General features: G+C 42.4%; 2 protein-coding genes across 11 annotated transcripts in view; one reads left to right on the forward strand and one right to left on the reverse strand.

Moving 5' to 3' along the window:
- Positions 1–4,478, forward strand: part of CUL1 (cullin 1) — a 65,519-nt gene extending 61,041 nt beyond the window's left edge. For all 4 annotated transcript variants that reach the window (XM_026702303.2, XM_087916865.1, XM_026702302.2 and 1 more), the window contains exons 20-22: positions 1,294–1,399; positions 3,074–3,187; positions 4,326–4,478. In XM_026702303.2, coding sequence (XP_026558088.1) covers positions 1,294–1,399; positions 3,074–3,187; positions 4,326–4,406 — 301 coding nt within the window. In that variant the 3' untranslated portion in view covers positions 4,407–4,478. The remainder of the gene's footprint in view (positions 1–1,293; positions 1,400–3,073; positions 3,188–4,325) is intronic.
- A 2,919-nt stretch (positions 4,479–7,397) lies between these two features.
- Positions 7,398–26,276, reverse strand: part of EZH2 (enhancer of zeste 2 polycomb repressive complex 2 subunit) — a 97,373-nt gene continuing 78,494 nt past the window's right edge. For 6 of the 7 annotated variants that reach the window (XM_087916868.1, XM_026702307.2, XM_026702305.2 and 3 more), the window contains 4 exons: positions 9,046–9,127; positions 8,484–8,564; positions 8,314–8,398; positions 7,398–7,783 (listed from right to left, as the gene is read on the reverse strand). In XM_087916868.1, coding sequence (XP_087772994.1) covers positions 7,723–7,783; positions 8,314–8,398; positions 8,484–8,564; positions 9,046–9,127 — 309 coding nt within the window. In that variant the 3' untranslated portion in view covers positions 7,398–7,722. Of the gene's footprint in view, positions 7,802–8,313; positions 8,399–8,483; positions 8,565–9,045; positions 9,128–26,276 lie in introns of all 7 variants that reach the window. The other variant, XM_087916867.1, reaches the window with a different exon arrangement.

Consider the following 26,276-nt stretch of genomic DNA (forward strand, 5'->3'; position numbering starts at 1 on the left):
TGGTTGGGGAAGTTTAGAGCCAAGTAAAAAGATGGATGCCTTTTAATTGAGAATCTGGAGGAAGGCTTTAAGTTAGAGTTAAGGCCAATTCAATAGCAACAAACCAACAGAGATGAATAGAATATATGTAATAACTTTTTGAAACATATGTCGGAAGGCAGTATTTTTAAATTATTTAGTGGTTATGACTGTTTTTATCTATATAATTAACATTATAATAATTTAATTTACTAGCTACTATAAAGATTGCTACCAGTACATATGCTTGTTGGAAATGTTTGTTTCAGTTGAATCTGGTCATAATGTAGGCTGCACAGAGCAATATTTTAAGAAAAATGCAATTGAGATACTATCTTTAAAACTATTGATTGGTATGTTTATTTTGTGTTTTTAACCAGATGCTTAGGAGAGAGTGGGAGTTTAAACAATGGATAGGTCACAGTCCAATTTTAAGATATCCTGTTTGCAAGCATTAATTTTAAGCCTACTGAGAAATAAAAAAATGTTCTGCCTCACCTGTAGCCACAAGGTGAGAGTCCAAATTTCCAAAGGAAAATACTTAAACAGACAGAAACAGAAATGACAGAGTTAACTTCCCTTGGCTGAATTCGTCCCTGGCAGTTTTCCCAGAAGCTGCCTACCAAGTCCGATAACGAGCAAAGCAATAAATCAGAAGCGTCCATCACACAGAATAATTCATCTGAACTGCTAACTCCAAAAGACAATTTGACCCGAACAGGGATTCAGAGCTAACACACCTCCTTATATTCTCTGAGGGGCGTGTCAGTCTCTTTTCTTTTTACGTTGTATGTCAGATTTCTGCCTGCGTTTTAGCCTTGCATCAGACCAGCATTTTTTGGCTTGATCTTCAGCTAATGACTCCAGCACACTCTCCTGATTATTTGCCGACACCTGAGGCACAATTAGGGAGGAAGTTTCTGGAGAGGAAGACGATTCCGAAACTTCCAGCAAAGCAGGCTCAAATCTTAGAGCCAAGTCCTCCTCTTCCTCCTGACTCCCATTTATGTCACTCAACAAGGCAGGCTCAAACCTTAATGCCAGATCTTCCTCATCACTCGAGTCTATGTCTTCTGACAGAGCAGGTTCAAACCTCTGAGTCACAACAAGAAAAGATATAACTATGGATTATCTAATGCAGCATTCAACAGAAAAAAGACTCCTGCCTTTGTTATATTAATTATATTGCCTTTCACTAATGTTTCATCATAAGGTTTCTGTAGGTCTTCATTTCTGTTTTATAGAACTAATTATTTGCCTAAATTTCCTTGGCAGCAAAAAATTGCGAGTGAATATAAATGTGCCAATGAAGACTGAACAGAAGCAGGAACAGGAAACAACACACAAAAATATAGAGGAAGATCGAAAACTCCTGATTCAGGTACTCTGGAATTTTCAGTGGCTAGCAGCTTATTTAATAATGCTGTTAAATATAATTTTTTCCACAATAGTAAATGCTATTGTTAGTAAGTTTTTATTGCTAGCAGTCTGGTAACTGCCCATTGAAATCTTCATTTCCCAATTATATACTAAATATGATCTATCTACAGGTTTCATTGCTTGGAAAGAATTTAATCTGTCTTCATGAAAATAACTTGACTATGCATATGGTATTTGGATTATTGATACATCATGGTCTACTTAGGCTTCTTGAGATCCTCTAATTTTTGTCATCTATGCTATCTGAGATATATTTCAGATACAATAAGTGGTACTCATTGAACAGCCACTGTTCATACTTACAACTGCGCTGAATTTGAGTGCTGACTACTTGAGACACAGAGGGTCCTCATGGTCATATAAATATCATTTGTAATTATTGCTCCTGAGGTTCCTTTCCCTGATCCTTTAAGAAGGATTCTTACAAAGAAAGCAAACAGAATACAGTTTTGAACCCCTTTTTTCTCTTTGTCCTTGGACATTTATAGAAAATGAAAAAAAATATAGTAACACAATTTAAAACCATTTACACCATTTTAAAATTTATTTGAATTTTGTTTCTCTGACTTAAAGCAGCACCTAATTTGACATTTATATAATTCATTTGCATGTGTATTCTGATCGAAGTTGCTATTCTCTATCTTTATAGAAATGGTCCTGGCAGAAAAAATCAGTTTTCCCTACATTCCTTGGTTGATATATGAGAGTCAGAGACAACTATTATATCTGTGTAGGATGTATTTGTAGGATCTATGTAGGATGTATGAAAAAGAATCACGTTTCGTCAGCTATTCTGACTAATTTCTACCGCTGCACAGTCGAGAGCATCCTAACCAGCTGTATCTCAGTTTGTTATGGAAATTGCACTATAAAAGAAAGAAAGTCATTACAGAGGGTGATGAAAACCGCCCAATGCATTATAGGGAATCCACTTCCTGCCATTGTGGACATTCAGAGGAAATGATTTCTGCGTAAACCTCACAGCATAGTTAAGGACCCCTTCCATCCAGCCCACAAACTGTTTACTCTTCCTCCATCTGGGAGGAGGTTCAGGTGCCTGCAGTCTAAGACCAGCAGGCTAGGGAACAGCTTTACCACACAGTGGTTTCCTTGCTGAACTCCTCAGTTTGTTTGTCCCCACACATATGCTGATCCTTCCCTTGATAATATATGATGTATTTTGTATAATTCTCTGTGCATTTGTATTTATATTCAGTTTGTCCATAAACATTTTGTACAGTTGTATATGCTTATATGTGCATTCACACTTTGTGTACTCGTGTACATACATTCTGTTGTGTTTTCTATTAACATATTCATAGATGCCTTGCATATTTGCATACATACTTTTATTTTACTGTTGTTTTGCACTTCTGGTTGGATGCTAACTGCATTTTGTTGCCTGTATCCATGGCAATGACAATAAAGTTGAATCTAATCTAATTTAAATGTCTCAAGATTTAAGCTAGTTTATTTTTGTTGCGAAATTGTCACAATCAAATGATATACTTGCTAGCATTCATCCATCCTCTGTACACGTTTGATGATTATTAGCCTTTGGTAGTATTTGTTGATCAAGGACTGGACTTTTAACTCTAAATTTTGTGTATATTAGGCTGCTATTGTAAGGATTATGAAGATGAGAAAAGTCCTTAAGCATCAGCAGTTGCTTGGAGAAGTGCTTACCCAGCTGTCATCAAGATTCAAACCACGCGTCCCAGTAATAAAGGTTTGTCTAAAGCAACAGTCTTCAACCTTCTGGCTCTGGAGACTGGCAGTGGGGATAGTTTTATGTGCACCACTTTCACAAATGCAGCTTCATGTGTGTTCATCCACCACTTCCACATTCTGATTCTGGACCAGCCTGGCACTGGGCCGCGGCCCTTGAACCAAATAATTATCTAGAATAGGGGTGTCAAATTCAATGCCCGGGCGCTAGATTTGGTGCTTAGATCTGGCCCTATGGGATAATGAAAGATCTGGTCCCCTGTGGGACGCCCTGGAAACAATGAAAGACTGGCCTGCAGTGCCTCTGCCAGTGAAAATGAAGGTCGTGAGGCTGCACGTGGCCCTCCCAAGCTCTGTTTTCACTGGCAGGGTTGCAGGAGGCTTTCACAGCCAAAACCAGAGCTTGGGAGCCCATTTTCACTGGCAGAGTGCTTGGGGTGCCACTGGCACCCCCTACACAAGTGACATTGAGCTGGCCACCCTACCCCAGTCCACCAAGATCAAACACAACCCTTATGCAGCCCTCAATGAAATCAAGTATGACACCCCTGATCTACAAGGTAGAAGTCGTAGCTTGCCAAACATTGATATACTCATTTGCATGAAGATTACTTAACAGGAAAACTCTACTTTTAGCATATTAAAAATATGGGGCACTGCACTAAATTAAGCTATTAGAAGAAAGTTATAAGTTAAACAGCATCCAGAAAAATGTAAGTAACTTCAGTTACATGTTTATGTTTAAACCTTACCGTGTGGAATAGAACACTTACTTTCTTATAATCAAACTCAACTTTTTAGCTATGCTTGTACTTCAATTCCCTTTGAAACCTCTCTACCATTATTAGGTGATAAATTCAATTATTTTGTAGATGCAATAGGCGTACTTTATGAATCTTTTTGTTTTCTTTAAGTTTTTTTGATAATAACAGGTAATGGTTACCTATTAATACTAACAGAAATTAGCAGTTACCATTTCTTTTGGCCTTTCCCCATATCAATTTCTTTAATGTCAGGTTAAGAAAAGTTTTGTGGTATGTCTTCCCTAGTTAAATCATTGTTAAGCTTGTTAAACACTGAGAATCACAGGATAAAAATGGTTAAAAACATCTCAGAATATTTTTTTTTTCTATTTTCAGAAGTGCATTGATATTCTAATAGAGAAGGAATACTTGGAGCGGGTGGATGGTGAAAAGGACACCTACAGTTATTTGGCTTAACAATTTGTAGCAGATGTCTGTGCACTCTTTAATTGTAACAAGTTTGAAAGAGAATAAAACTTGTTAGTCTGCTGTTGTCTGGACCTCCATTTTTATAACTAAGATCAGGACTACCATCTGCCAGTTCTAGAATTACATCACACCTGCTCAGGATTGATACATTTCAAGTTTGTAAATATGGACACCAATGCCATTTAATCTAATTTAAGAACAGAATGGAATGGAATCTAAAACCTTCTCTACTGGAGGTTGCATGCTACTGCATATAAATCAATACATTGGCTATACTGGGTATCGGCAACCCATGGCTCCAAAGCTACATGCGTTTCTTCGGGCCTTCTGCTGTGGCTCCACTGGCTGGTCCCACCCCTCGCCCTCCCCTCTCAGTCATTCCTCCCGTGGCCTCAGAAGGTAAGGGCGATGGCAGGGGATGGAGAAGTGGCTGAGGCTGATTCTCAGGCGCCTCACTTTTGCTGTAGCTTCTTCCAGCCCTTGTTGGTGTTGGGGAGATGTGCAACCTGCTCTTTGCCCTGAAACACCCAACCCGGCTGCAACTGACGCCAGCCTCACTAACATGAGGGCAGGTGGGGTGGGAATGAGATCCAGGAGGGGACATCTGAAGGGGGGATGGGCCCGCAGTCCCAGCCGCAGCTTTAAAAAGCTCAGGGCAGTGGGGAAAGGGGGCTGGCCTTGCTGAACCTCACACGCCCACCCTGGGGGTCAGGCTCAGAGAAAGCCAGAGTGTCCTCACCAAAGACACTTGCCCGTCAACCAGTCTACCCTCCCCTCTCTATGTCTGTTTGTCTCTCTCCTCTCTTTTGGTCTTCGCTACTTCTTGGCAACTTTTTGGAAATCGGGCTGGCTGAGGTACAAGTGTGAGCCGTGGCGGAGGCTTCCTTTGGGTGACCCCCCCCTTCTCTTTTGATCCCCTGGCCAGCTGTGGCAGAGTCAGGAAGGTGTGCATGAGCAGGGAGACCCTCAAGCAAGCAGCTGGGCTTGGCCAAAGTACAGCAAAGGCGTGCGTGGGGTGGGTGGCCACTCACTTGAGGATCTCCCCACTGGTACGCACCCTCCAGGCTCCTCCACAGCTAGCCAGGGGGCCATAAGAGAAATGGGGAGGAAAGCCATGGCTCACACTCATTTCTCAGCCAACTGGATTTCCAAAAAGTTGCTAAGGAGTAGCGAAGAGCCCCAAGGAGAGCTCGCAGTGTTGGCCCAGCCTTGGCTTTCTGAGAGGAGACACTGAGCAAGAGATACACACATGGGGGGGGGGGATCAAAAGGCAGAGACATGGTGGGAGGGGAAATGGAGAGACAGGTGGGGGAGAGAGGGAGGGGAAGAGACAAGGGCGGAGAGTGAGATGTCAAAAGGGTTTTGTGGTTCCTGGTGTTTTTTAATAACCGGTTCGCTGCCCTAATGACCAGATGTGTGGGTCATGTGACTAGGTGGGAGAGTGACGTCAAGTTGGCCCTGCCCACAGATTTCTTGGCTCCCGGTGTTTCGTTTTCTGTGGGAAATGGGTCCCGATGTCTCTGTTTAAGGTTGCAGACCCCTGGGCTATACAAAGAAGAGCTGTTTCCCCAGAGAAGCACTTATACACGTTGGCAGCACTTTGAGAGAATCTGATTGGGCACATGTGTAATCTGCTATGAAAAATCATTTGTATAGTGTGTTTCATTTTTTAATGTGCGATAAATAAAAAAATTCTGTACAACTTGCATTTGGTTTATTGTTAAGTTACATGGCTATCTTTCTTAAATGTAAATAAAAGGAGCAATGAATATGAAAGCCAGATGATCTGGGTACTGTTTTGCTTTCAGTGTTATCTCTAGTGCCACCACAAGTAAAACTTCACAAAGCTCAAATCAGTCTTGATCCATTTCCTTTGAAACAGAGGAAAGGAAAAATTAAGTACAGGTAGTCCTCAGTTTACAATCACAATTGAGCCAAACATTTCTGTTGCTAAATGGGACATTTGCTAAGTTAGTTTTGCCCAATTTTATCACCCTTCTTGTCACAGTTAAGTGACTCGCTGCAGTTAAGTTAGTAACACAAGTATTAAGTGAATCTGGCTTCCCCTCTGACACTAACCATTATAAATATGAGTCAGTTGCAAAATCCAAATTTTGATTATATGACCATGGAACTGCTGCAATGGTTGTAAGTATAAAAAACAGTCATGTCATTTTTTTCAGTGCTGTTATAACGTTGAATGGCCACTAAATGAACTCTTGTAACATGAGGACTACCTGTGTCCCACATGTAAGAATATTTCATCCACACTTTATTGCTGAATAGTACTTTTAGTGACAGGAAGTTATATTACGTGCACTCATATTTAACTAGTGGGAACATTGGTTCTGATGCGTGCAATCTGCAGGTTTATTAGGGACTCTGTCTTATGTGTGTGTATACACAGACAGAGAGAGACACTGAGTTCAGTACTATTCCTAGAGATAGCTTTTGCTGTTGTATGGAATTTTTCTACAGCATGTTGAAGAATGAGGCGAGAGCAGAAGCAGTCATGTGAGCACACGTTATATTTGTAGACCTTTTTATACTTCATTGTAAAAAGACGAATAAAGTTCACTAGGACAAAAGAAAAGTTTAACAACATACAGCTCTTGATGTAAAAAAATATAGTACCAGTAGGATATAATGGTTAAAATACTGAACTTAAAAAGCAGGTTCTACTTTCTGCTAGGTACAGAAGCTAGGTAGCTAACCTTGGACCAACAGCCCCTTCTCAGCCTAAAACTTGTCAGGCTCTAAAAACAATCCCTTGTCACATCATGTGTTGATAAGATTCTGTAAAGTCTAAAGACTTGGTGAGCATGCAATTAATTGGGACAAACACTAAAACTGCTCTTGTGATCTTTATAGGATCAATAAAGTATTCATTTTTTTTCACAGGTATTTTTGATTCAAGTTTGGTTAATTTTGTTAAGATTATTTAGCAGATTTCTCATGTAAAAAATACACTTTCAAATATTTTTACATTTATACATTCAGCCAAGCCTTTATTTAAAGATGGCAACATACAATATGAATTCAAAGTTCAAGTATCCTTTATTCAAGGTTCAAAAAGTGTACCACACTGCATTATTGCAAAAGATCAATGGTACAAAATATGTTGCAGCTGGTGAAAAGGCATTAAAAAGTTGATTTTAAAATCTGTCAATATAAATTACAGGTACAGTACTTTGCAAATTTTGCATTCCAAATTGCATCAATTCAGTTTTTAAAAATAAAATTGCCCACAGTAGTAGAAACTCCTGAAGATAAGGCAGCTGTTTTATAGGCGAGGTAGTTGGTATCAAGGGATTTCCATTTCTCTTTCAATGCCTACATACTTGAGGGCGTCAGCCTGACTATATCTAGAAAAAGATAAATAAGTTGTATTTAATTATTTTTAAAGCAGAGTGACCTAAGAATACTATGTGTGTGTACATGTATATATAAGTTTTATCAAAAACATTTAACAGTAATAGTGCAAAGTAAAATAAAATGAGAAAAATGAATCTAAAAAGCTTTTGAAAAGCTACCTACTTTTTATAAAGAAAAGTAAAGGGTTAAAGATATAGTGACTTCCAATATTTACAAAAGTTAAGAAATACAATTATAATTTTAACTTTTCTTTAAGGTGGCATCATGATACTTCTTTCTATATTTTGCCAAATCAAAACAATAAAGGGCTCCCAGTTACCCAAAAAATGTATTTTAAAAAACACACCATAGAAATGAAATTGATTACCCTACATCCAATAATTTATGAGCTTACAATTAATAATTCTGACTACATATATTTTTTGCAATTCTTTATTGATAAAAGCTAGTATAAGTATTCTCATGATTTACATACTGAAATATATTATTTCCCCAATTTAGGTTTTAGCATTATCCCTACCTGTAATCAAAAAAGAGCTCTTCACCAGTCTGAATGGCTCTCTTAGCGAATATGCCTATTCTATGATCTCCATTAACCATCATAACTGTAAAAGAAAAAGTTGAGGAAAGATTTTACAAAAATCTTCTGTTTAAAAAATGAGTATGATATACTTCTGTATCGATATTTACCTTTTGCATAGCAGTTGGGATTGACTGAATGGTTTGCAAATCTTATTTTGTTACCCTTCCGTGTTGCATCAACCACAAAATCTAAATTAAAAACAACAGATAAATTCACAACTGCCTGAAAAGTAGGAAATATAGTAATATTCTTAGAAAAAAATAACTCATTCTGCAAATAAAGCTTTATCTGTCATTTGAGTTATTATGCTTTAATTACTGATTTGGCTTATAACTTTCGGTTTATCAGTTATCATACATAATATTTATTTAAATACTTTCTATAAAATATTCTGGGTATTTTAGTCAATTAACACTTTGGTTTTCATGAAGTGCCATCTTTGCTGCTCACATCTACAAATTAATCTGCTTTTTATCATTGTTAGGTTTTCAATTCCTGATAACATTTAACATTAAAACATTTTCTTCCACTACTAAGAACCTTAAATATTTCAAACCTAAAATCTCAGCAATTCTGATTAGATAACTGGAAGCAACATTAGTATTGTGGCCAATAATTGAGATAAGAAATGTGAATAAAGTAGAAGGTTGAAGACAGCAATATACATACCATTATTCAAATTGAATAGAAAGCTGCACATGTATTTATCATAGACCTTCCCTCTTCTGTCTGCTTCATCTTGAGAAATAATCTGAAAATAATATTTTTAAAATGGTTTTGGTATTTGGTATTTTTTCTACCCCCGCTTTCACTTAAATGCAAAATATTTGATCCAGCAACTTAACAATGATTATAAATAAACTGTTCTGCTGCAATCATTTGTCTATGACAGGGTTTCTTAAAGTCTAATACCATAACCTCCCTCAAAATGATTTTCTGGATCTCCTCTCATAAATAAAAACTACTGAGTTGGTTGAAATTAATGTTGGGTAAAAATAGTCACTGAACTTCACTAGCATGTTACATTTCTACAGATGTTCCAGATACAGGTAGTCCTGGAGTTAAACTTTAATTTAGCCTGCTCATTAGGGTCAGAAGTCAGAACAGATATTGAACTGCCTCAAATAATGACCAACCATCCCTGTTCTCTCAGCGCCTTCATTAAATGAACTTGCAGATTCTTGAGTGGAATATGGTTATCAGGAGACTGCAAGCAAGCAAAACTTTTCTACAGCTTTTTGTCTCCAGGAGTTGCAGAAATTCAGCTCATAAAATTTCAGCAAGAGCACAAAACATGCAGAATACAGAGCAGAAGCTTGAGTCCTTGGAGTTTTTTGCTGTTTAACTACTCTTACAATGCAGCTATGACTTGCTTTGGTGTCCTAGCTGGATTCTAAAAGCAGACACAAACAGAAAAAACCATTTAGAGGAGTTCTAGCTGACTCCTAAAAGATTAAACTTTTTGAGTTGCATTTTTTTTTTCAGGTAAAGCCAAAAAGCTGCAGGAAGCTTTTTTTGCTTACTTACTGCCTTTCCTTTGCTCTTCAACCTGCAGTAAAGGTAAGATTTTTAAAAGGAATAGAGATTGGAGGAGAGGCAGGGAATTTGATTTTAACACGTAATGGGGGAGAGAGATCAAAAAGTCTTAGCCTCCCAGCATTTTTTTAGTTTTCTTAATTGAAGAAACGTGCCTTTCTGAGAGAGGGAGGGAGAGAGGGAGGGAGGGGATTAAAAAGACAAACTCTGAAAGTTCATCCTAAAGTTGGTGCCTTTGCTTGCAGAGACTGACTTCCCAAAGCCTATCAAGAACCAGGAGATATTTTCAATCTACTTACAACTACCTGATCAGTTCCAAATAAGTTCCAAAAGCAATCACCATTTCCTAAGTAATTGCCAGAGTGCTGAAAATGGCAACTTCTTCCAGGAAACATTGAGAACAAGCCAGGACCCGCAGGATCCCATCGGGGTGGGATGGGGGTAGAGGGGGGAGATGCTGCAGCATCTGCATGGCTGTTATTAAGATTGAATGCTACAGGGTGCTGTGACCATAGTAATTTTGAAACAGTATGTCTGATATATCTATCATAACTTTTAATGTTCAATAAGTGAACTATCATAACTCAAGGACCATCTGTATACTACTACACACCGCACAAAAATCACTAGCCAACAACAAACCTAGAAAAGATAATTAAGCAATGGATCTGTGAACACCTAGAAACAACAAATTATTAAGAGCTTGTGATAGCACAGTGGTTAGTTAGAATGCAGTATTGCAGGCTAATTCTGCTGACTGCTGACTGCTAGCGGTTTGAATCTCACCAGTTCAAGGTTGACTCAGCTTTCCATTCTTCCAAGGTCGGTAAAATGAGGACCCAGTTTGCTGGGGAAAATATGGTGATTCTGTAAACCACTTAGAGAGGGCTGTAAAGCACTGTGAAGCAGTATATAAATCTAAGTGCTATTGCTATTGCTAATTTATGCACTGCATTCTTGGACAAATGTCTACATTAGTGGATTAAGGAAATGCTGCAAATGCAGTTTACTTAGACCTTAGTAAAGGATTTGATAAAGTAGATCATAGCCTACTACGTGGTAGGATAGAAAAATATGGAATAGCAAGAAGTATTTGTAACTGGCTGACCAACTGCACTCAACATAGTCTTCAATGGAATTACATCTAAAAGGAAGGAAGCATGCACTGGAGTACCCCAAGGTCTGTCTTAGGTCCAGTCTCTTCAACATCTTTATAAACAATTTAGATAAGAGATAGAAGGGGAGCTCATCAAATTTGCAGACAGCACAAAACTGGTGGGAATAGCCAACACTTTCGAACATAGGCTCAAGGTCCAAAACAATTGAATACTGGACCCTATCCAACAAATGCAATTCAGTGGTGAGAAAAGTTAAGGTTACACTTAGGCAATAAAAAACAGATACACAGGTACAGAATAGATATATGTGGCTTAACAGCAGTAAATAAGGGAGGAATTTAGGTGCCCTAGTAGACAACCACTTAAGTATGGGCCAGCAGTGTGTAGCAGATGCCAAAAAGCCAGTGCAGTCCTAAGCTGCATCAATCAAGGGATAAATCAAGATAACACGAAGTGTTATTACTGTTTTCTATTGCACTGGTAAGACCTCACTTGGAATACTGCAACTATTTTTGGTCATCACAATACAAAACAGATGTTAACACTCTACAACAGCGGTATCAAACTCAAGGCCCTTGGGCCAAATCCAGCCTGCAGGATACTTAAATCTGGCCTATGGGGCCAGCCTAGAAATATAACAGAACAGGTCAATGGTGCACCCCCCAACCCATTTTACGGCAGGATGCTGCAGGAGGCATCCGTTCATTTCCCTCCACACATTCCCTGCCCTGCCCCCCGCAGCCCATGGAGGACAACTACAATGCTGATCCGGCCCTTAAAGAAATCCAGTTTGACACCCCTGCTCTAGAAAGCGTGCAAAGAAAAGCAATAATTAGGGTACTGGAGGCTAAAGTGTCTGATGAATGATTGCAGGAAGTGGGTGGGTCTATTCTAACCCACAGAAGGACTAGGCATGACATGATAACAATCTGCCAATCTTTGAGGGGCCGTGACACAGAAGAGTCAACCTATTCTCCAGTGCAGTGGTTCCCAAACTTTTTCAGTCCACCGCCCTCGGTTCCCCACACCCAGGGATTAGATTCAAATTTCTGTCGGTGTGGCCTAATTTGAGGGTGTGGTTTGCTGGTCACGTGACTGGGTAGGTGTGGTTTGGTGGTCATGTGACTGGATGGGCGTGGCCAGGTGACTGGCAATCCAAATACAAGTGGTCCTTACTTAATGGCCGGTTGCTTAGCAAGTGTTTTAATTTATGACTGGCCTCCCCAGAGCTTCTTGACCTGTTTTTGGAGTTTTGACAGCCATGCACACACATACACACACACTCCCTTCCAACCCTGCTGGAGCAGGTCATTGGACTAGAATCAGCAAAACATATCTGATTAGATTCTAGCAGTGAATATAATCTAATCAGAGATGCTTTGCCGATTCATGTTGATTTGTTTTATTTGTATTTCTTTATTTTATGTTGCTGAATTGCATTGACATGTGTCTCCCTTCTTGTGCACAACCCAGAAGCTTTTGTGATTCTTTGCAGCAAAAATTACCGACCTCTGGCTTTGCTCTACTTTTCAAACGTGCCGCCACTGCCGTGTTCTAGGTGCCGGCCCTGCAGGTCCACCCCATTGAGCCCACTGCACCGGAGGGACCTGCCCAAGCAAGTCCAAATGGAGCAGTGCACCAAGTCAATGGGGTGATCCTGAAAGAGGGAAAGAGAGACCGAGAAAAGAAAGAGAGAGAGAAAGAGAGAAGGAAGAAAAGAAAGAGAAAAGGGAAAGAAAGAAAAGGGGATAGACAAAGAAAGGGGGACTGGAAGGAAGGGACAGAAAGAAAAAGAAATAAATAAAGGAGGGAGCGAGCAGAAAGATGAGATATCTATTCTAGTTCAATCACCTGCTCCAGTAGGTTTAGAAGGGAGTGTGTGTGTGTGTGTGTGTGTGTGTGTGTGTGTGTGTGGTCTCCTTGTAATTTACCAGTACATTTTCGTTTTAGCTTCTTCAGAATTGGCACTGTAATACATTGGGGAAAAGTAATTTTTTAGGGTGGAGATCTGGTCCAATGGATCCTGTTTAAAGCTTCAACAAAATGTGAGAGCTTCCTGGAAGTCTTGACCATATTTCGTCCACAAAACCTTTAATAGACACCCAAAAGGTTTCAATGTGCTAGCAAAGATGTTTCAATGTGGAAAAGGGCCTCAGTCTAAACTAGGCTTCATTTCAATCTGATGCATCAACACTCTCTCGCTCTCTTTGTGTATGTGTGTCAGTGTGCTTAGTTTGGGGTCGGAGTGTGTGGCAGCTGGTGATGCAGCCGTGGTTTGGTTTCTGGATGGTGGTTGCCTTTCGTCTATGGGATGAGTTTGGGTTTGAGTCTGGTGAGGGAGATTGGTGTTGGCGTCATGTGTTGTTTTGGGTCCGGTGTTGGTTTTCGTAGCTGGGACTCATTTGATGATAAGGCCTGCCTAGCTGCCTGCCTGCCTGACACACGCCATAGCCAGACCTCAAACTTGGAGCCAAACCAAAACCCGGAATGTTACATCACAGCCATCCGCTCAGGATATCACATCACAGAACTCAGGAGGTTATACCACAAAACTTCAGGATGTTGCAACATAGCCAACGACCCAGGAGATTACAGCACAAGACCCAGGATGCCACAACAATTGAACTCAGAAGGTCATCACACAGCCCATTACCCAGGTCGTTACAACACAACAGGCTGATGGACACACAGCCAGTACCTCAGCCATACAGGTTTTTACGAAAAAGCCAACCAATCTGCAAACATCAACTCCATCAACTAATCATGAAATAACAAGACAGCCAACCAGCCCACTTACAACAGAGCCAGCATACCACACCTCCCCACCAGTATTTATAGAGACACGGCAGCTCCGATCACGCTTTGCTCGCACAAGCACGAAGCTGAAAGCACCAGCCTGAAGATGGAGAGTGGAACCTCATCGAAACATCGCCAAGATACTCTCAATCTTACATGGGAAAAGACCTGAACACGGCACAACCTGCATACATGTACCCGTGAAAATCTACAAAAACAAATTTCCTACCTCTATGGGGAGGAAACTTCCCTGGCTGACCAGGACCTAGGAAAAACTCGAAGTCCGAAGAGCCACCATCTTATGTGACCACACATTCCTACGCAATTGCCGAGACAAAAAAGCGATCCCCACATGCTTCCAACTCAAAGTCCATTCCAAAACCTCAGCCACTGAAAGGATCCTGAAAAGAATGGAATTAGCCCTAGTCAGAAATGAACTCCACAGGAAAAGATTCCTACTACACCAAACCAATGGGGATCTACTCACTCTCCACCTCAAACTCAGTAACAAAATCCACCCAGCACACTGGGACAAATCCAAACAACTAGCCCTCTAGAGAGCCGAAACAGAAACCTCCCACAAGATAGACACACCCACCAACAAACTCCACAGACGAGAGAAACACCAGAAACCCAATCCCCCCACAACAACGCATGAAACAAACAGCACACAACATATCAGACAGAACCCTCACCATAGCAGAAACTAATGTCCTTTCCAAGGGATTCACCTTTGCAGTCGCCCCCAAACGCATCCCCACCAAAAACATCATATGCGGAGTTGAAGCTAGCCTAACCAAAATTAATCCAGATGTAGTCAATAAAATCAGACTTGAAATCACCGATGTCCTCTGCTCCAGCAGACCACCCAGAAGCAACTTACACAGAAAAAAACAAAAAGCACTCACCAACTTGATGAAAGACAACAACATAATCATTCTCCCAACAGACAAAGGCAACGCCATGGTCGTGATGAACACATCAGACTACCAATCCAAATTATCCAACCTATTCCAAGACCCCGCTTATAAACCTCTAAATACAGACCCACCACCTACCTGGAAAAAAACACCAAATCCAAAATAAAAGCCTCTCCCATCAGTGAAGAGATCCAGCAAAGAATCATCCCCAGAGAAAAATCATCCAGATGCCCTAAGCTCTATGGCCTCCCCAAGATACACAAAGAAGGAACACCACTCAGAGCCATAGTCAGCTCCATAGGCTCACCACTACAGAATCTTGCCAAATTTCTCGCCAAACAACTCCAGCCCTACACAGAACCCATCACCTCACACATACAAAACTCTTTCTACTTCATAGAAACAATATAGAAACAAAATCTGCAACCTGGCGACCTACTCATGAGCTTCGATGTCATATCCCTCTTCACCCAAGTACCTATTAAAGAAGCCTTGACACCTATCCAAAACAAATATAACCCCCCTAAGCACATCCTAGATCTGACCAACTACTGCCTAACCAACACATATTTCATTCACAATGGACAAAGTTACAAACAGATAGAAGGAGCACCCATGGGATCACCCCTCTCACCCATCATCACTAACCTATACATGAAACACTTTGAAACCAATGCTCTAGACAAATTCAAACACAAACCCAAACTCTGGCTTAGATATGTAGATGACACTTTCGAAATTTGGCCACACAGGAAAGAAAACTGGACAACTTCCTTACACATCTCAACAGCCTACACCCCAAAATACAATTCACCATGGAAACAGAAGGCAACAACCAACCTCCCTTCCTGGATGTCCCAATTTACAAAGAACCCAATGGCTCCCTAGGACATACCATCCACTGGAAGAAAACACATACTAAATGCTACTTAAACGCGCAATCCTATCACTACCCTGCACAGATCAACTCCATAGCCAAGACCCTCATCTCCAGAACCAAACGCCTAGCCAACAAAGACCACCTGAGAACCGAATTACTCACCCTCATTAACATATTAATTTCCAATGGATTCCAAAGAAACACAATTACCAACCTAATCCTAAGGGGGACACCCAAAAAAACCCAAGACATAGAACAGGACAACGATATCACCCTTCTCCCCTACATCAAAGGCACCACAGATAAAATCACCCAAATTCTCCACAAATACAATATCAGGACAGCCTTCGGCACTGACCAAAAAATAGCCAACATCCTAAGAAACCCAAGGACAAGATCCAGCTAGAAAACCAAGGAGTTTATGAAATACCATGTAACAATTGCCCAGCCACATACATTGGACAGACCAACAGGAGAATAAGTGCATGCATCACAGAATACAAGAACGCAGTCAGAAAGGAAGAAAACACTTCCTCCCTTTTCCAGCACCTTAAAGCCACAGGACATGAAATTAATTTTGAGGGAACCAAATAATCTCCAATACTGAACACTTCAACAAGAGAATAATCAGGGAAGCCATCGAAATAGAGAAACACCCTCATAACATGAATAAAAGGGATGATACCTCCCACCTACCAGACATCTGGAAGCTAGCCCTTATCAACAAACGAGTCCCAGCCACGAAAACCAACACCGGACCCAAAACAACACATGATGCCATAACCAATCTCCCTCACCAGACTCAAACCCAAACCCATCCCATAGATAAAAGGCAACTACTGTCCAGAAACCAGACCATGGCTGCATCACCAGCTGCAAACCCCCCACCCCCAAACTAAGCAAATTGACACATGCCATAAACACATAGCCAGACCTCAAACTTGGAGCCAAACCAAAACCCGGAATGTTACATCACAGCCATCCGCTCAGGATATCACATCACAGAACTCAGGAGGTTATACCACAAAACCTCAGGATGTTGCAACATAGCCAACGACCCAGGAGATTACAGCACAAGACCTAGGATGCCACAACAATTGAACTCAGAAGGTCATCACACAGCCCATTACCCAGGTCGTTACAACACAAGAGGTTGATAGGCACACAGCCAGTACCTCAGCCACATAGGTTCTTACGAAAAAGCCAACCAATCTGCAAACATCAACTCCATCAACCAATCAAGAAATAACAACACAGCCAACCAGCCCGCTTACAACAGAGCCAGCACACCACACCTTCCCACCAGTATTTATAGAGACATGGCAGCTCCGATCACACTTTGCTCACACAAGCACGAAGCCGAAAGCACCAGTCTGAAGATGGCGAGTAGGACCTCGTCAAAACGTCACCAAGATACTCTCAATCTTACACGGGAAAAGACCCGAACACACCAAACCTGCATAGATAGATGGATGGGCAGGCAGGCAGGCAAGCAGGCAGACCTTTTGGATGAATGTATGGATAGGTAGGTAGGCTGGCAGGCAGGCAGGAAGACAGACAGACCTTTTGGACAGATGTATGGATAGGTAGGTAGGTAGATCTAGTTATATAGGTATATAGGTAGGTAGGTAGGTAGGCAGGCAGGCAGGAAGGCAGGCCTTTTGCATGAATGAATGGATAGGTAGGTAGGCAGGCAGGAAGACAGACAGGCAGACCTTTTGGAGATAGATAGGTAGGTAGGTAGATCTATGTTAGTAGATAGGTAGGTAGATAGACAGGAAGACAGGAAGACAGGCAGGCAGGTAGGTAGATAGGCAGGAAGGCAGGCAAGCAGACCTTTTGGATGGATAGATGGACAGACTGACAGACAAAATGTGACAGCGGCAGAACGTTGGGAAAGTAGAGCTACTTTCCCAACGTGCTGCCGCCACTGCGTTCAACATGCCAGCTTCATAGTCACCCCATTGAGCCGCTTGCGCCGCTCTGGTGCAACAGTCAATTGGGTGAATCTGCGGTGCCGGTGCCTCAAATGCCTCCCTGCTGCTTCTTAGCACCCCAAGGGAGCCAGCAGAGAGGCACTAAGAAGCGGCAGGGGGCGTTCGAGGTGTCACCCTCGCAGACTCACCCCATTGATCATTGCACCACTCCAAAGCCGGCATCTCATGGCGGCTTTGCTCTACTTTCCTAATGTGCTCCTGTATTTGAGGCGGCGGCTCGAGCGGTGCAACAGTCAATAGGGTGAGACTGCGGGCCGGCGCCTAGAACGCTCCCCTGCTGCCTCTTAGTGCCCTCCTTGCTTCTTAGTGCCCCTAAGGCAGTAGGGGACAGTACCGCCCACTTTGGGAACAACTGCTCCAGTGCACCTAAGGGCTGAATAAGAAGTAATGGATGGAAACTTCAAACAGAGATCTAACCAAGAATTAAGGAAAAATTTCCTATCAAGTGGAACAGCTTGCCTCCAGATGTGAGTGCTTCATTATCACATTTTTATAAGAAGAGACTGGACAGTCATTTGTTTGGAATGGTATACGTCTCTTGATTAAGCAAGATGGACTAGAACAATGGTCGCCAACCAGTGGGCCAGGATCACTGGTGGTCCATGAGAAAATTTTGGTGGTCCGCAGAGAAATGTCACCCCCAAGCAATTAATGTGGAATTAATGTAAAGGATACGTGTTTGTGTTTATTTTCATGGTCATAATGTGCACTGAAGATGGTGTTTGATTTCATTGTATGAGGTGCAATGACAATAAAGTAAACTAACTAATCCAGGCTGTGCGGGAACACAAGGCTGCGCTACCCACATGGCCTGCAGGAACACAAGGCATGCATCGCTTGCATTGAGAAGCGACATGAGGTGGTGAGGGGAGGGGGAAAGGATGGAGGGGGAACTTCTCCCACTCGCACCATGTGCCTCGCCTGGCCACCAGGCTGCTGCTTTCTGCTTCTTTCTTCTTCTGCTTTTGGCTGCACACAAGGAAAGCAGCAAAAGTCTTTCTTTCTCTCCCCCAAACGCTGCCAGAAATGAGTCTTTGGGACTCTGCAAGGCATCCTGTTCAAAGAGGCTGTGCTGGTGCACCAAGTCTCTCACAAAGACTCATTTCCTCTCATTTCTCTCTCTCTATCCCCTCCCACTCTCTCTGAGAACAGAGCTGGAGACAGTATTCTGCAATCCCAAATAAAGAATAATTGATCAGTAGGAAAATGGGGTGGTGAATTTTCCTGCAGACTTTTTTGGGGATTTTCCCAGGGTCTCTGGTCCTCGGCATTTAAAATTATGAGTTTGGTGGTCCTCGAGGTCCAAAAGGTTGGAAACTCCTGGACTAAAACAGTGGTCGCCAACTGGTGGGCCGCGGCCCACTGGTGGTCCATGAGAAAATTTTGGTGGTCTGCAGAGAAATGTTACCCCCAAAGCACCCCCCAAAGCAATTAATCCAGGCTGTGCAGGAACACAAGGCTGCGCCGCCCACATGGCCCGCAGCAACCCTCCCCGCCCACTCACTCACCTGGCAAACTTGCCTGCTAAGTTGCTATTTTTCCTTTTTCCAACCATCAGCGGTTCTGCTGTGCCAGGAGATGTAGATTAGCTAGAAAGCGGGAAATTGTTGCATTTCTTGCTTTCTAGGTAGTCTTTATATCTTCGGCTCTGCTTTTAAGCAGAGCTGAACCTTCCTTAGGACTGAAGCTTCTATTGTTCAATGCAGACTCACGGCAAGCAAATTTTATGTGACAGACTCAGGTAGCCGATGGCAGATAGAGAGATCAGTGAGCAACTCAATCTGCCTGCCTGCTTTGCCTGATTTTGGGTAGAAGTTGATAATTTTTTATAAAAAATTCAATATTTACATACATGGTGTGTTGTGAGTTAATTTTGCGAGTTTGCTTGCAAGCAAATTTTATGTGACAGACTCAGGTAGCCGATGGCAGATAGATAGATCTCTGAATGATTCTGTGAGTAATTCAATCTGCCTGTCTGCTTTGCCTGATTTTGGGTAAAAGTCGCTCTTTTTAATAAAAAAATCAATATTTATATAAATATTTATAATATTTACATACAAGCCATGCCCAACCAGTCACATGACCACCAAGCCACACCCACAAATTAGACCATGCCCACATAACTGGTTGTTAAGACAACCAGTTGTGGGCCCCTACCTCTGTGTGTTTGAGGGGGGAAGAGAGGTTAGATCAGATCTCTCGCTCTCTTTCTCCATCAATGTCAGCAAGCCACCGTCAGTCAAAATTCATACTAGAGGTCCCCGGGATTTAAAATTACGAGTTTGGTGGTCTCTGAGGTCCAAAAGGTTGGCAACCCATGGACTAGAGACCTCCAAGATCCCCTCCAACTTTTGTTATTTATCTCCCCATCTCAATGCTTAAAATAATGTTTTGACAAAGCGATAGAGTTATAAGTTTAGTATTATCTCAAAACCTACTCTGAGTTTTGTTCTTAACTTGCCCAAGCAAAAACTCTTGATAGTGATCCTGATTTATCTGATCAACTTTAATGGAAAAGACACCCCTACAATCTCTAAAAATTGCTTGTGACCATGGAAAGATGGTAGCACAGTTTGAAAACTGCTGCTGGTGTTTTGATTCCATCTTTCAGTCCCTACTTTTTCCAATGCCTAGTCCTAGACAGAATGCATGAGCCTTTTATGTACAATATAAAATTTATTCTCAGTTGTATATCAAATGTACAAACAACATTATTTGTGTTGTATGGCCTTAAGAAGTTTCTTTAAATTTCGAAAACAAGTTGGGCTTACACTCTTCAAAAGGCTTATTTAAATATGACAAGCTACAAAATACACATTCAGTAAAAAATAAACTGGTGAAGCTGTTCCTGCATCTAGTCTCTCCTGCATTTTAATATGCTTCCCTAACAAATTCATCTTATTTGTTGTTGTTTTCCTGGATCTTAAAATGATGGCCTGCAATTATCTCACCATTTTAAAATGTCAATAAGTACTAAATGCTTTCTTTCAAATAAAGATGATAGTGCACTTCACAGTGCAATATGCTACATTCCCATTTTAATTAAAATTAAAATTAAGGATTGGAACTTACACTGCAGCTTATTGGCCTCTTTACAATAATGGGGTCCAAGTTATCTGTAGATTATGAAGTTCATCACTGTCATACTATTTTCCTGCCTAGCAACTGAATAAAGCAGTTTTTCTATACTTTTGAGGAGTATTACATTGGAAAAACTGCTGGAAGAAATTAGACTCCTGGTCCAATAGATTTTCAGACAATAAAAAGAATCTACTCTAATCAATTGAGGATGATTCATTGAGTGCTGGGGAGGAATCCTATCAGAATCAAAAGGAACGAGTTCCACTTCAGTAAAATCTGAACATAAGGTTATACAAAGAAAGAGATTTCCAGTGATTTTTATACAAAGGAGTTTTTACTCTGTCAATAAAACTACTTTTATAATCACTTGAATACTGAGCATGAGGAAGAAGAGATATGTGTGTCAGGCTCCATACATCCCTATATGGACACTGCCATTCTGCTGAGGACGGGGCCCGGCATATTCTTTTACAACCCCTTTTCCTTTTCCTGTTTTTTTCCCCATTCTTCTCACTTTGATATACTTGCTTGGGAAAGGGAGGGGGAGGGAATTACTTGGGGCCATCTCAGCTCCAAATGAACGGCCAAAGTGGCTCCTGAGAGCAACGTCTTATCACCTTCCTCAGCTCAAGTTCTCAAAATAACTTCACACCTGTAGATTGGCTTGGCTTGGACTGACCATATAAGAGGGTTTTCTGCAACGTTTAATCTAATGGGTTTTGAGCGGGAACTTCAGATCCTGCCTTGGTTTTCTTGCTATCACTTCCCCTCAATAAAAATTTCCTTTTGAAATAATGCCTGTTTCAAGAGTTCTGCTTTCTTGAACAGAGAAGAGAGGCAAGTCCTTACATTATGCAGGATCTGCAAAGTGGTCAACCCAGAGAAACATCACTCTACTGAGAAGACTTGCAAACCATGTCCAATCAAGGGAGCAAGCAGGGAGTGGGAGAGTGCTGGGGTGAGACCTCCACCACCATCCAACTGGACGCAGCCTTCAGATGCCCAGTGGAAGTGCCAGCCACCATGAAAAACGCCACGAAGCTGAGATGTTCTATTGGAGTGGGATAGTTGGGAGGGGAGAACTAAAGGGGTTACCCTCACCCATTACAACCAGCAACAAGGCTAAAAGTGTGAGCTGGAAGCCTTTTTGGACCATGAGGACCTGGCCAAAGAACTGGTCCAAGATGACTGCCTCAAGAAACACGTTATGCATTTCATGATGAATTCATTTGAAAACCTGAGAGCCCAGGGTGAGCTAGATCACTAGGGCGGAGGACACAAAGCAGCGACAGCAGCCAATGGTGCAAGAGCAAACACCCTGATCCCAGCCATTGCCATTCCAACGAAATGCGCAGATGGGGTGGCTGCCTCACCAGCCAACCCACTGTGCCTGGCACCTGTCCCTGCAAATGTCTTCCAGGACCAGCGAGAGTCCTGTAATTGGAATCATACTAGTCAAGTATGATGGCAATCTGCAGCAGTTGGAATTCTTCCTGGCACATTTTCTCACATACATGCAAGAATACAGGAGAGACTTCCAAACCCTGTGTGCCCAAGTCAGGGTTGACATCCTGGCCCTGGAGGGGGCAGTGGCTAGATGGATGGTGACCATCCACAATGCCAATGCCCCAGAGTCCAGAGCTTCAATTGCTTCATGGTGTTCCACTGCAGGTTTGAGGAGCCACTATTGGATTGCAAAGCCCATGACCACATTAGAACAGTGAAGCAGGGCCACCGGCCAGTGGCTTAATACACTGAGGAATTCCAAGACCTCACTTGACACGTGGACTGGCTGGAAGACATCCTAATAAGTTGGTTCAAAGACGGGCTGAACGATTACCTCTACTATGTCCGCCTAGCCCGTGGAGCCCCTAATTGCCTCCATGAATTGTACATCCTGACAGAGATTGATCTAGCCAGAAATCAGTACTGAGCTGGGAGAGCCTGGAAGAGATTACTCTCCCCCAGGGGAAACGAGAGCTCTTTAAGGTGCAAACCGGGCCTCTGAGGTCAACCGTCTGCTTCAAGTGTGGGAAAGATGGGCATCGCATCGCCGAATGCCGCTTGGAGACCTCAGTCCGGAAGCAAGATTGCCTGTCCAGTGGGAAATCAGCGGCCACCCCACACTCAAAGGACACCGCAATGAGAGGTGGGGAGGTGATGGAGTTCCATCCGCTGAAGGGTTCAGTTCAAGAAAGCTCACATGAACTGCCCCTTCACAGGCCCACACATTATGCCATTGAGATTCTCCAGAGAGCTAAACCTAAGATATATTCCATGACCTCTAGGGAGCGAGATGAGTTACACATCTTATAGATAAAAATGTAGTCTCAGTGTTTTTTTCACTCAGCCAGACCCAAAGTGGCAGCCTCTGTGTTTTTCTGAGAGAAGATTGGTCTTTGCACTTATGCAATTATAGGAATCTGAACGCAGTGTGCGTGGATACCCCCTTCCCCTCATGAAGGACATATTAGCCCATCTTTTGAAAGGAAAGATTTTTTTCTAAATGAAATTTATGTGAAGACTATTACTGAATTAGAATTATGGAAGGGGATGAATGGAAAACTGCATTCAATTGCCCACTGGGATGTTTCCAATTTAATGTACTGCCCTTTTGGTTAGAAGGGGGCCCTGCTGTGTTCATGCAACTAATCAATGAGGTGCTGCATTGGCACCTCTATAAGGCATTTTTAGTTTACCTTGATGACATATTAATCTCACCGGAAGCCAAAGTGGAGCACATAAAATTGGTCCTAAAGAAGTTCCGTACAGAAAAGCTCTAGGCCAGGAGTATCAAACTCAAGGCCCCTGAGGTGTTTAGATATGGCCCATGGGGCTGCCCTGGAAACAGCAAAGGACCGTGGTGCCTCTGCCAGCAAAAATGGAGTACCGTTTTCACTGGCAGAGGATTGCAGGAAGCCATTGCAGCTGAAAACGGAGCTAGTGAGAGCCACACATCTCTCTCATGAGCTCTGTTTTCATTGGCAGTGTTGTAGGAACCATCCCAGCCAACAACGGAGCTCACAAGGGTTACAAGCAGCCCATCTGAGCTCTGTTTCTGCTGGCAGAGGGTTGCAGTAGGCCATCCCAACTGAAAATGGAGCTTGTGAGGGCCGCACGCCTGTCTCCTGAGCTCCACCTTCACTGGCAGAGCACTTGAGCCAACACAGGTGCCCCGACATGAGTGATGTCAAGCTGGCTATGCCCACCCTGGCCGACCCATCCCCACCCCCACCCCAAGGTCAAACACAACCCTGATGCAGCACTCAATGAAATTGTATTTGACACCCCTGCTTTAGGCTAAGCTATTAAATGTGAATTTCATCAAGATAAAATAGACTACCTGGCCTACCGCATCTCCCAGTAAGGAGTGGAGATAGACCCAAAAAAGGTGAGAGCAGTACTTGACTGGGCTCTGCCGCGCACAAGGAGGCAGCTACAGAGTTTTCCAGGTTCCGCCAATTTCTACCAGCAATTTATCTCAGCATTTGCCCAGATTGCTCTCCCTATTACCAATTTACTGAAGACAAAGGGAGTAGAAACCCAAGCCAGGGCAGCCCTTAAAATGGACGATGGAATGCCAAGCAGTGTTTGAAAGCTAAAAAGGCTTTTCTCTGCTGAGCTGGTTTTAAAGCACCTGGACCCAAAAATCCCATTTGTGATCCAAGCTGATGCCAGTGATTTAGCAATCAAAGCTGTCCTCCTCCAGCAAAAGAGCAGGGGCAGTTGCAGCCATGTGTTTACACCTCAAAAAAGCTGACTGACATGGAGCAATGATGGGCAATTTGGGAAAAGGAAGCCTACCCTGTCCATTGGTTCCTTCTGACCTGGTGCCATTTCTTGGAAGTGGGGGGAATTCTTTCACAAAAACCTGAAAGCCCTTAAAACTCTGCATAAATTATCCACTAAACAAGTACATTGGGCCCAGTACTTCCAACTTTTCAATTTCACCCTCCGATACCTCCCGGGGGGGGAAAAACTTCCTGGCTGATGCTCTGTCCAGATTGCAGCAGTACAATAATAATAAGCCAGAAATAATTAGATCATTGCTCCCAGCATCACAGCTAGCTGCTAAAGTGATGACTAGAGTACAAATGAAGGGAGACCTCCAAACTGACAACCCAAGCCTAAACAGATCCTCACAACTGATGAGTGGTTCCAGAACCATAAAAACTCTTGTCTAATGAAAGACGGTTTACCATGGATGGGAGGGAAACTATAGGTCCCGAAAAGCCGAAGACACGGCGTGATGCAAATGTGCCATGACTCAAAAATGGTTGGCCACTTCAAGATTCATGAAAACATTACACCTAATAGAGACAGTTTTGACGGCCCTCCCTCAAGAAAGGTATTGAGAGCTATGTGGCAAGATGTCCTGTTTGCGTGGCGGCAAAGAGGCAACAGGGAAAAATGCCCAGCCTTTTGCAGACAGTTGTCAAACCTTCAACACCCTGGAGAAAGATCTTCATGGATTTCACCATTGAATTACTTGAGAGTAAAGGGAATACTGTCATCCGGTTATGGACTTGTTTTCAAAATGGAAAACAGGTCCATTTCATCCCAGGCCAAAACATTCCTATAGCAAAGGCCCCTGATAAGATATTTTTACATCGCATATATAACCTACATGGGTCCCTCTCAAAGAATTGATTCTAGAGCACTACCTTAGATGCTTTATTAATTATCAACAGGATGATTGGACCAATCTACTGTCCTTTGCAAAGGCGGCCTACACAATGCAGTCCATTCTAGGACAGGGTTTACTCCCTTTAGAGTAGTCACTGGCCAAGACTTCAACCTATGCCAGAGTTATCAGCTGAGGAGCCCACAATACACTCTGTTAAAGAGTGAATACAACAGTTACAGAACACCTGGCCAGTTGTGAGAAAAGTGTTAGAGGGGCAGCATACAAAGCACAAGCAGATTTTTTTTTAAAAGGCATGAACAAAACCATATAAAATAGGGGACAGGGTGTATCTTACAATTAAGACAGCCACATTACCACACCCCATTATGGTAGTGGGTGAGCAGCACTCTGAAATTAAAGAAATACTTGATTCTAGGAAACATCATGGGGCAACCCAGTAACCTGGTTGCCTGGAAACACCTCCCACCCTCTGAAAATGAATGGGTCCACAAAAAGGATATGCGAGCCCCTAAACTGTTGAAATGCTTTCATGACATGTACCCGGATAAACTGCACTATTTACCTCCATTCGTATCTCTTTCCAGATAGATGCACCTCTCCTTTTCCTAGGGGAGGGGGAAAGCATGGCAGGCCCCACTTCATCCCCATTCTGCTGGGGAGGGGGCCTGGATATTATTTTACTGTTTCTGGCTTTCCTGTCACTTTGATGGACTGCTTGAGAAAGGGAGGGGGAGAGGATTGCTTGGGGTCATCCTGCCTTGCTTGCCTTGCTATCACTTCCCCTCAGTAAAAGTTTCCTTTTGAAATATTGTCTATTTCAAGAGTTCTGCTTTCTTGAAGGGAGAGGAGAGGCAAGTCCTTACAATGTGCCTATTCTTCCTTCTCTGTGTTATCCTTGTGGGGCTATTGTTTCTGTGTCTCAGA

Source organism: Pseudonaja textilis, chromosome Z (assembly GCF_049901715.1).
Source record: "Pseudonaja textilis isolate UNSWEBS1 chromosome Z, rPseTex1.2, whole genome shotgun sequence".
In the NCBI taxonomy this organism is placed as follows: domain Eukaryota; kingdom Metazoa; phylum Chordata; class Lepidosauria; order Squamata; family Elapidae; genus Pseudonaja; species Pseudonaja textilis.